At 35.8% G+C, this 12133-nt stretch overlaps 1 protein-coding gene across 1 annotated transcript; it reads right to left on the bottom strand.

The window, feature by feature from the left end:
* Positions 1–444: 444 nt before the first annotated feature.
* Positions 445–11824, bottom strand: LOC121414939 (aquaporin-9-like). Its single transcript, XM_041607985.1, has 6 exons — positions 11623–11824; positions 7609–7735; positions 6524–6661; positions 5782–5894; positions 1824–2044; positions 445–634 (listed from the first exon to the last, which is right to left on the bottom strand). The coding sequence occupies exons 1-6, from the start codon at positions 11716–11718 to the stop codon at positions 469–471; spliced, it is 861 nt and encodes a 286-aa protein (XP_041463919.1). The 5' UTR covers positions 11719–11824; the 3' UTR covers positions 445–468.
* Positions 11825–12133: the final 309 nt, after the last annotated feature.

Genomic DNA, 12133 nt, shown 5'->3' with positions numbered 1-12133 from the left:
CAAGGCACATTAAGTTAGAATACATGTAGTTTATCTGGGTTAAAAAGGGGCAAATACTAGTTAGCACGATTTTTAAATGACTTTCCCCGAATGTGCAATTCTTGAACGCCCCTTACGATTAACTAAGCACATTACTTACAGGACAAATATACAACATAGGGGGTATATGCAATAAAAAAAATTTTCAACACTGGCTTTTAGGACCAAGGCTTTCTCACCCAACAAGTGGTGGGTGGCAAAAGATGGGATGGAAATGGACAAAGGGTAGATACGACATACTACTAGGGTCAGAGAGAGAATCACTACACATTGACACTGCAATGGAAATGGAGATTTCCTTGGCTGAAATATTTGATGACCTCCCCCCTACCCCATCAACATTTCGAAAAGGAATAATTTTCACGACAATTTCATACATGTGGATTTTGTGGAATCATCTATGGATTGTTATTATCATGGATACAATTTCTATTCAATGGTGGTTCGGTGTGCTTGGAAAAGTGGCAATGACTCATTTACTTTCTCTGCTGGTCTATGGTGAACTTCTATTGTTATATAGTACAACCATGCTCCAATAGGGCCACCGATGAAGGGAATAAATAGCGGTATCCACCAAAATTCGTCGCCAGATGCTCTAAAAAAAAAAAAAAAACAACACAAAAAATCAATGCAAAAGCTGATCCTTTCGATATGATGATTTGATATGAGATTGAAATACAATTCTTGACTTGCTTCATACTCCGTGTCATTGATACTGGAAAGAAATGTTAAGTGTCATTTTTACCCGTTCGTTCGATGAGCGGTTATAAAGAAAAACGCCTAACAGGATAACATCAGACGTCAAGACACACATACACCACCCACCCACACACGTACTTTTTTTTACATGATTATCCCATACCTTGTGTAACTGCTGTAGAGTGGACTAGGTTAACTCGTTTGAAATTGAGGACTTATGTTTGACATCCGGGTACTACTGTTAATTCACCTGCCGCCCTCATAATAGTTGTACAAGCTTAACCTATTATCAAAACAAACCTTAACAAACACTCCCCACCCACATTACGACGGTCAATGAAAATTATGTCACAAACATTAATACATTTGTGACCATAGAATTCAATTGCTGAGTACTGTGTATGGACCGTTGCCATATAATGAACTTGAATTTGATTCGTAGAAATACTACATGTATGTCGTAGGAAAAGATATATGTATATCGTAAAAACTATTTGAAAAAAAAACCGTTAAGAACGTTTCGTCACACGGTATCACACACTTTCTACCGTAAATCACATTATTCACTGGTTTAATAAAAAATGAGATTGATAAATGAATACAATAAAAATGCTGCCGAATAATGACAAATATTAAAATCGAGTGTGAAGTGCTATAAATCGGCGATTGTTTTTGGAATAGGGAGAAAAAATAAAGCTGTCGACAGAGGGCATACCACGGGTTGATATGATATTTGTCATCATGATCGCCACGAGGTTATGACGAAAGCGCGATTAGGGTGTTTTGTCCCCTTTTCTGCTTGTCAAGATTATTTTGATGTAAGTTCTACCCCCTTCGAGGGACACTGAAACTTTCATGTCGCTTGCTTTCATATTTCTTGGAGCTACTTCATATTTTTTTCTAAGAAATTTAGCTGCTATTCCCAGATTTACGTCCTTATACCGATTGTAGGCGAAAGTAAGGAACTAGTTCAGCATTGCGCTATGTAAATCAATTATGATATTGATGTTTTCGCTTTTTACATTCAAAGGGGCGTGTTTATATGGTCCTGCAGGTTAGAAAATATCACAACATGTATTACTCACGTCAACCAAATGTCGTCTCCGTAGCCGACAACAGCGGTGAAGAGTCTCGGGCTAAAATCTCTTGCAGGGTTGACTGCTGCACCTGCATTGTAGCCGTAGGATATATTGACAGCAAGAAGAAGCAAACCAACCGCTATCGGTTCAAGACCAACGGCTGGCTTGATGTTTTGTTTATCAAAGATTGCAAATATACCACCGACCAGAAGAGCTGTACCCACAAGCTATCAAAACGAGAAAAATAAGACATGAACATGATGAATACAAGTATGGGAGTAAGTTACGAGCGACTGTACGAAAGAGCCTTTCTCGTTCACCAGATTTTCATTGATGCTCGTGATTTCAGAGAAAGGATGACAAGTCGTTCATGAGGTCGCTCGTAACTTACGTATAACTTTGTGAAACACCCATCTGGTTTGGTGGGAATTGTATTACTGCGTCTTTTGAATGACTCGTAACACTCAGTTATAAAAAGCCACGCAATGATATATATCAGGGGTTCTCAAACCTTTTCTTTGAAGGGCCAGATGAGACTCCAAGTAAACCAGAAGGGTCCTAGATGCCCTCTTTTGCAATCTGGCCCTTATTTTGGGAACATTTAATCTAACAAATTTATAACAGTTTCAAATGGAACGCAGGCATAATTAGAAAAGATTTCAAAACACAGCAAAAGTCAATATTAATGATAACAAATTGTAGAACTTTAAAACATATTAAAACGAATCTAGATTGTACCTATACATACCGGCTTATGTCGAAAGGGTGGGTGCTGTCGCGTTAGGGTGCGTCAACGCGAACGCGAAGATTCGTCCAAAGCCCCCCGGTTTGGCCGAAAGGGTGCGTTGGGAGCGCCACGTCGCGTCGCGTTCACTGGAACGCACCCTTTCGTCCAAAGCCCCCCGGTTTGGACGAAAGGGTGTGTTTAATAATAATGAATAAATAAATACAAATATTTATAAGAAAGCTGAATATAAGGTATTTTGTCAAACATTGCCAATTTGCACGTAAAATAGTGGATTTTCAATCATTTAAAGCATTGACAATTTGAGGAAAAGAAAGAAAGTTCAACTAAGAATAATAATAATAATAATGATAATAATAATAATAATAATAATAATAAAATCAGATACACACCCTTGCAATAAGCCACTTGGCGCCAATTTTTCACTCCAAATTCATTTCCATAAATTCACTCTTTGGGGTGAAAATTATTATTATTATCATTATTATAATTATTATTATTTTTATTATTATAAGTATTATTATTATTATTATACAAACAACACGCACATATTATTATTATAATTATTATACACACAACACGCACACATACACAACAGATACATCTCACAAAATATACTGAGGCAGGGTCTCAAGTGTAAAATATAGTAAGGTAGGGTCTGCAGAGTTAACCGTTGTGAATGCTGACCCGACATCAATTTTGGCCTTGCCCTTCCAGGACACATCTGCCGTAAGTTTTATAATTTGGGGGACACCAAATATCTCCAGGTATACGAATGTTTTCCTTTGTAATAAATATACACCTGCAAAGTATAAAATTGAAGGTAAGTTACTTTTTTTTATTTGAAAGAACCTTGAAATCAGTCATAATTTTTACATGTATCAATATTACACCATAAAAAATTTCCACCGAAAAATCCTCATGCAGCATGCCGTCATCGTTTTTTTTTTACCTTAAAAAGAATGTTTGTGCCATATGATGATTTATGTTCCTTTGCAAATTTCACATATCACTCGTCTTTTTTGTTTGTTCAGCTTTCTTATAAATATTTGTATTTATTTAGTCATTATTATTAAACACACCCTTTCGTCCAAACCGGGGGGGGGGGGGCTTTGGACGAAAGGGCGCGTTCCAGTGAACGCGACGCGACGTGGCGCTCCCAACGCACCCTTTCGGCCAAACCGGGGGGGGGGGGGCTTTGGACGAATCTTCGCGTTCGCGTTGACGCACCCTAACGCGACAGCACCCACCCTTTCGAAATAAGCCATACATACCTGGTATTGGGGAGACAGATAATGTCTTGAAGTATCAATATTTTTTGTAGTCAAAGTAGAATGAATAATATACCATGTCTGTTGTGGATGGGGCAAGCAGGGACCGTGGAAGGGGGGGGGGGCTGACAGCTCCCCACTTTTTTCAAAAACCATGTACAAAAACTTAAAACTGACCTTATGATTGTGATTTTTTGCATGACCAGACCCCCATTTGAAAACCATTTGGCTCCTACTACGGTATGAGTTAGTTCTTTGAAATGTTCATTATGGAAAATGTACTTTCGCACCTGTATGTAGATCCAAACATGGTGACAACAGCGCTGGTCATCTAATAAGAAAGTAGATCGAACAGACAGTAAAGACTCCACTAAACTTTGTTTAAAAGTCAAATTAATTTGACTGCCATTACTTTTATTACGGTTAGGTCTACGTGGATACACAATGTTATCATATTGAACTAAGGGGCTATGTTTCATATTGTGACTTAAAAGTGATTAAAAAATCCCAGCAGAGTCTCGCGGGCCGGATTGAGAAGCTCTGCGGGCCGGATCCGGCCCGCGGGCCGTAGTTTGAGAACCCCTGATATATATAATATACTTGTGTGTATATGTATGTGTATATATATATATATGTGTGTGTGTGTGAGTGGGTGTGTGTGGAGGTGCCGTTGCCGAGTGGTCTAAGGCGCCTGGCTATACGTGGAAAGTCCGGAGTTCGATCCCCGGCCGCGGCACCTATGCCCGTGAGCGAAGCATTTAATCTACAAAGCTCTTTCATCTTGCTTTCAAATAAATGGAAATGCTATATGCATTATTGGTAACTAGGTGTGCACTTGTTTAAAAAAGAAAAGAAAAGAGTATTATGTTTCGGTGTGTGGGCGTGGGCCTGATGCGGGGTATTGTTTCTCTACTCTTCTAATTCTAATTAAGATTTTAAAGATAAATACCACGTGTGATAATGCTCTCAAAATCAGTTCGAATTAATTACTGAGAAATAAGCAAAATAAGCACAGAAGTACATAAGATGGGCATTTTCCCAAGTAACACTAACACACTGTCTCAAAATGCCTTTTTGTGTTATTTATCATCAGAATTATCGGTTTTAGCTAAGATTTCAAAAAAATGAGTTTGACTTTAATATACCAGATCTAGATCTATGACATAATATAAAAGACATTAACTTACATTTTAAAAACTTCATCATGAATTAATTGATGACGGCATTTACTTTCTATTATAAAGGATAAGACCACCCCAACAAAAAGTTCAATTAAACGAGAAAAATCCAGCAAGCATAAAGTTTCATCAAAATTGGATTTAAAATAAGAAAGTTATGGCATTCTAACGTTTCGCTTAATTTCACAAAACAGTTGTATGCACATCCTGGTTGGTATGCAAATGAGGAGATTGATGATGTCATCCACTCATTATTTCTTTTGTATTTTATTATATGAAATAAGAAATTTTCAAAATTGTCTCCTCTTTGTCATGTGAAACGACGATTAATTCCACCCTGAGCATGTTGAATTACCGTTGTTTAATATAGTATATGGTTCAGTCAAGTTGGTTCTTATTGTCAAATCTGTAAAAAAGGAAATATTGTATATTTCGAAGAAAAAAACCCCCAAAGAAATAGTGAGTGATTGAAATCATCGCCTGTCTCATTTACATGTCACTCAGTTGTTTGAATCACTGTTTAGTGATAAATAAGCGAAATTTTAACATCTCCAACTTTGTTATTTTACATCCGTTTTAAAAGAAATTTTTATTGTTTTCCGGTTTATTTTTCTCTATTTATTCAAATCAACATTTTTTTTCTGCTGGGCGGGACTTGACCTTTAAGTCATTTCTAGGAAGTTTTAACGGTGGAGGGATTCTAATCAATCTATAGAGATCAATATTACACATCCTGAACTATGCAGGGACTACAATATATACCAACTCACCTGATCTGCAACTCCTGCTTGTATTGTTAAAAATGGTTCGGGGTATGTTGCAAAGATTCCCGCGGTAGCAAGAGAACGATTAGCCTGTCCGCCCTCAATATGGTTTATACCATCTGTAAAAATATATAAAATCAGAGCAATGAGCTGGGGATGATTCTTGTTTAACTTACCCTCGAATGCATGCAGAGATCAATCAGAAAATCTAAAATGCAAGTCAAGCGTTTCTCACAAAAAAACTTAAAAGCTCCCATCAATGGAATCAGTGGTACAGTATGTTAGAAAATAATTAGCAGTAGTATAAATGTTGTTAGACAACTCTCCTGATAGATAGATATGTATATGTGACGATGTTCGCAGTCATGATGATGATGAACATCATCACCAAGAGAATTTCTATAATGCTATTACTACTTCTACTACTACAACTACTACTAATACTAATACAACAACAACAACTACTACTACTACTACCACCACCACCACCACCACCACCACTACTACCACTACTAGTACCTCACTTCTACTTTAAATACAACATGGTGCTCTCACTTTGTGTTATACAATATAAATTGATATGATAATAGTAGAATTAAAAATAAACATAAAGATGACAATAAGGTTATTGATAAAATGATGAACTTTAAAGAAATTGTTCTTCTAAAAATAAGATGTGCTTTGCGCCTTCCTTCTCTACACTCTCATATTCGAGATTTACGATGGTTAAGAGAAAAACGCTTCTTACCGATGTAGATCCCATAAACTAGGGCAGCCCCAAGGAAAGCACCTATAAACTGAGCTATCCAGTAGACCGGTAGAGCTAGCCATCTTAGCCGACCAAGGCTACACATCGATAGGGTTACCGCAGGATTAATGTGACCACCTGCATTTTAAGTACATAACATTTTTTTCACTAATGATAGACTTTGAATCCTTCGAATGTCAACAAAAGGCCTTTATATTCTGTCCTAGTTGTTCGTTCTGCCTCTTTAATCGCCGCATCAAGAAATAAATACTTTTTTAAAGTAAGAAATAAAAGGGGAAATGATGGATGATTCGTCAACTAGAATATTGATAAAGAAATGAATTAAGAGGAACGCTTGATATTTCCTCCATAAAAATAAAAAAAAATTCTTTTACTTTATTTTCTGAAATTGATTTACCGATCATTTAAAAAATGACTTACTGATCATTTAAGACTCCAGTCTAGCCTAATAGAAAAGTGGGACAAAGAGACACTTTTGACATCTTCGGAAAATATGATTGCATATTGGTACAAAATTATTTATATTCCCGGAAGGTTTTGGAAGATTTGGCACCATACCGTCATTGAATATTCGAGAAAAATATAAACAAAGTTTAAATCTTTCAAAACTTCTTAATTCTTCCTCTTGTCTCATTCAACTTCCATAAACAAAAAATAGAATATAATAGGAAAAATTGTATGTTAAAGATTTTTATACACAATGTAATGGAAGTTTTCTAGAGAGAGAGAGAAAAAACCTGCTTGTACAGTGCACATCACATTAAGAATAACCTCTCTATGCGTTTCAAAACGACTCTGATATTGTTTCCCCGGCTGTAGCTCAAGCAGCCTTCAAGCGCTTAGTGCATTTCAAGGAATAAATTAATGCCAGTTACCCATTCACCTCACCTAGGTTGATTGCAGCACAATGTGGATAAATTTCTTGCTAAAGGAAAACTACGCCATGGCCGGGATTTGAACCCACGACCTTCTGTTTCAAAGTCCGGAGACTAATCCACTGGGCGCAGATGAGTAGAACCGCATTCTCTTTAGCGTATAGTGTTTAGGGAAACAATATACTAAACCTGAAACTCCTCCGGTAATATAAATGGACACAGTTACAGCAAGAGCAGAACCAATGTTAGCTGACAGAGCACCACCCGCTTTTCCACCGCTCAGGACGGTCCTTGCTATAGCGCCATCTGTAATGAACTTTATTTAGAAGGAAAATTTGACAACTTGTGGGTACAATATGTTAGTGTATCCCTGGACCTAATCACGATGGAAACTATTGTTACCAAAATGTGCAATTAAAACGGGATATGCCTGCACATTTTAGACAATATGGACAGTTTTATTAAACACCTTAAAACAAAATTTGACAATCATTCTGGAGCAAAGATAATATGGTCGCATGTCATAAGGCCTGCCCAATTATGCGAATAGGGTAAAATGGGTAAAAAAGTATTTTTTGTAACATATTTTATATTGGATCACCATGGTCAGCCAAGAATTATTATTTCATATGGTCAGCTGGGAACAACTGTTATTCTAGTAATATTTGACTATTTTCTAGTCGTATTTTACTAGGACAGAGTAATTTCTAACTGGAAATTATGTCAGAAATGTGAATAGCATGTCAGTTGCACCCAGCCGACTAGGCCTACTTGTTTAGATTTTGATACAATATTTTGCTTTGTGCATTGAACGCTATTTTTTTTCATAAACAGATATTTCAGCCCGGATCATTCCATTAAGTTGTACGTGTCAATTGTTTTTTTTTTCAGGGATGGGTTGGGTCAATGAAGTGGGAGAATGTTGGAAGGGGTTGGGTTCACATTATTTATAATTATTAACAATATGACTTTACTGTATGATTTTCATATGTATTAGTGAATACAAAAACATAACGGTGTCCATTTTGAAAAGATTTATAGCTATGATAACTTTGAAATTATGTGAAATACCATGGAAACTGAAAAATTGGAATTTGACATAAATAAAACAAAATACTTCGTAGATCGAATAGAGGAAAAAATGAAATGCCAATGAGATTCACAAAATATATTTGCAAATGGACCAAATGGGTATTGCTTAGACTAACTGGCGATTAGACAAATGGGTTTAGTCGATGTGGTTTAAGAAAAGATAGAAAGAACTGATAAAATACCACATTGACCTCCTTACGTATAGGCCTACAGTATTGTATTGGCAGTGAGAACGGACAATTGAGATTACGATCCTCGAAGGGAATAATGTCCTACACATTGGTAAATTTACCAAAATGTGCCTTAAAAAACGTATTAATTATGTTTTAAAGGCCCTTCCAGTATATTTTCACGAGGTATGCCTCACATGGCGCAGGAAGTCCGAATATATATAACACTACAAAACTTTATCGGCACGAATGATTACTTCTGTAAAAATTTGAAGTTCACACATTTTTGATCCATTACTTAAGAAATAAGAACATTGTTCGCCTGAAATTTTTATGATATAATAGAGGCTCAATCACAAATTGTTTTCCCTCCATGCTCTTTTGATTATGCATACAAAACATATTATGAACATCATTTTTAAGAACCATACTTTAATACAGAGAAAGTGTGTGAGTACGTATGTTAAACATTACTGCATAATTTATATGACATGCTAAACTAAAACTAATTTTAACTAAACGGCTTTCAATTTGTGAAACAAAGCTGTCGCCCACCTGATTCTCAGCCATCCATCACATAGGAAACTTGTTTCCTTTACAATCGTTTACTCTATTTTTCTGATTTCCTCTATCTCATGTAATTAACTTCCTCTAAAATAGTGACTCGACAACTAAACAGGATATAGGTATCGGATACATGGTACAATGAGTACAATGTCAAAAATACCTATTAATATCGTTCAATATTATGATTCAGCATGTTTATGTTTTTCATACAAGTACACTTGTGCTCAAAGAATAAGTGAACCCCGCCACAAAATGCACTCCTTCATACGATTTAAGACAACACTACAATGTTAAACAAACTTTATTGAATGTAATAGTTTGTCACCCGAATTTTTCAATCAATTATCTTAAATATTGCAGAACCTGAACATTCAAATATGATATGATATGATCATTTTCTGGTGGGGTTTGCTTTTGAGCACCAATGTATTTCAATTTACAACCCGCAAATATAAAGGCCTGATACAAATGCGAGGTAAAGAAAGAATAATACTCATCATTTGAGTAGAAAAGGGGGTAAGCACATATTTAGACTTCTGGCTACATTTATTGATACATTAAAAAACATGGCTTTTGTTCAGGGGATTGAAATAAGAAAAAAACTTGCCAAAAATGAATTAGAATTTTGAAGATTGTGCGCTTGAAAATAAGTCTGTTAAGACTGTATAGTCAATGGAAATGTGTTGGTTAAGAAATGGCATTACACTTTCTAGTGAGTCAAGAAGCTGCACACAAAGTGCATGCACGGGACTGTTTTTATGTTCGGACCGAATGTATTAGCTGATTCATCATATTAGGATATAAAGAATATTCATTAACTGTGGAGATGACCGGCCTCTTTTTTCTTTTTTTTTTTTTACTAATATTCGCAAATCAAGAACGTAAAATCTCATTGTCATTTTTCATGATTCCCCATTCATGAAAATGTATTTTATCGTGATTTAGTCTTCATGTAGGTATTACGATAATAATTATTTATGCGCCAATGCTCTGGTTCATATAACCTAATAGTATGTGTGATACTTATACCAAAAGCTTCAGTTTCTGTAAACTGGTTGTTCCGCTGACCTACGCTGGCTCCACTCACCAATACAGAGACTGCTGTCATGGAGGCCCGTACGTAAAGACAACGCATTAGCAGTAACGCGAGATCTAACCTTCTGCGCTACCCAATTTTGGGGATCGTTTTCTGTACATAAAATATCACATTTTTAGTTTAAAAAATTACATCCAACTTGACAAAAGATATACATGTATTTTGTTTTTACCTTAGACCGTAGTGTGTGCTAATTTCTTTCAAATGATGATCAAAATTATATAGTCATCACCGATCCTTTTTTTGGCCATCGTAAAGCAGCAAGCAAGAGGCCACCAAACCTCATCTGGCGCAGTTGAGAACACCAACAATTGATACAATTTAATAAATATAATTATATTATTTTTTTTACTTAAGATTAATATTTGTTTTTTTATTGCTGACAATTGTAAGCGTTGTGATACTTTTTGTGTATAGCGAATATAAATAACAGTTATTATTATTATTATCTTGAATGAAGTCATCATCCTTATATACCTTTTACCCGAGTCTTAAAGTATTTCGTGATTCGTGCCACTACTTTGAGCTTGTCTTCATATCGCTAATTGTCTTTGTGCGTGCGTTCGGAATTTGTCGCTCGCATTAATTGGCGGGAATATCGAAAATTCTAATTGGAAAGTCTTGATAAAAGCCTAACTGTAAACAACAAACTCCGCTGCCAGGTTTCTTTTTTTCCTTCGGTGATTAAAAACAAACAAACAAACAAACAATAAACCAAATATTGGCAACCATGGGCGTCGATCCGCTTGCCCTTTCTACTCATGGGGGGAATGGCGCTTTGTATTATTACGTAATATTACCCCCCCCCCCCCGATGAATAAAACTTTCTGGGGATCGACAACGTTCTTGGTAATGTATATTTTTTTCAGTATTTGATCCGATAATCAGTAACATCATAAGAAGGTGTATAATCTCATGAAAAATGTGGGCCATGTTAAATATAATTTTATTTCATTTAGACCTAAGAAATGCGAGAAATCTAGACAAATCATTCGACATGAGAACCCAAGCGAACTCGCACTAACTTTTTACCGTCGGTGAATGGGAATGACAGTAAAATATCAGACATTGTTGAATAAATCCCAGGAACAACAGTTATTCCTGTCTAACAAGATACCTATATGCCGCATTTGCCCTACGGAGTGCTCAAGGCGAATGAAGAAAACAAGAACAGTCATGAAACCGAGCTCGTGTTTCTCTCAACAACTTGGTGTATCATCTAATCATATTATTATGATAAAATTAGTTAGTATAAAATATGGAGAAAGGTCAACTTACCACCAATGTAAACGTTCCAACAAGTTCTGATAGAAACACTTTGATCCACCAATTATTGATATGAAGTCGTTCTTTGAACGGTGTATCTGTAGTCATGTTGACTATACAAATTTGCACATGAATGCTCAATTGAGATCAAGTTAAAAGGTTTCGCGTTAACCTGTGATAGAAAAGTAATGTCAGCGTGCAGTTAAATAACAATACACACAAAAAGAAAATAAACAGTTGTCACGTGTTCTTGGTCATGGGGATAATTGTGATTGTTGAGAGGAAAAAATGGTTTCCTTCTTTTTTTCAAACTGATGATTTCATTACAAAAAATCATTTTCAAAACCCTTCAAACCACTTGAATTCATTGAATTCGTAGAACGAAAGTTTTATTACAAAATTACATTTTGAAACTATCGAATTATAAATTAGCGAATATTTAAAATAATATTCGATTTTCTGTGTTTGATCAACGAGTATTCAACTCAATCTCATTCAGTTATTTGATAGATCTCTAGCATGT

The sequence above is a fragment of the Lytechinus variegatus genome, chromosome 5 (genome assembly GCF_018143015.1).
Source record: "Lytechinus variegatus isolate NC3 chromosome 5, Lvar_3.0, whole genome shotgun sequence".
NCBI lineage: Eukaryota > Metazoa > Echinodermata > Echinoidea > Temnopleuroida > Toxopneustidae > Lytechinus > Lytechinus variegatus.
Note: the sequence above shows the minus strand (reverse complement) of the source record. Positions and strands in the feature narration are given on the sequence as shown.

What these genes read in the sequence shown, in the direction of transcription:
- LOC121414939 (XM_041607985.1), bottom strand. Translation starts at nt 11,718, where the DNA reads ATGACTACAGATACACCGTTCAAAGAACGACTTCATATCAATAATTGG. An exon ending in TTGGAACGTTTACATTGGTG is followed by an intron (nt 7,736 to 11,622) that starts GTAAGTTGACCT and finishes TTCTAAATAAAG; the next exon opens with TTCATTACAGATGGCGCTAT. An exon ending in AAGCAGGAGTTGCAGATCAG is followed by an intron (nt 2,045 to 5,781) that starts GTGAGTTGGTAT and finishes TCGTTTTGATAG; the next exon opens with CTTGTGGGTACAGCTCTTCT.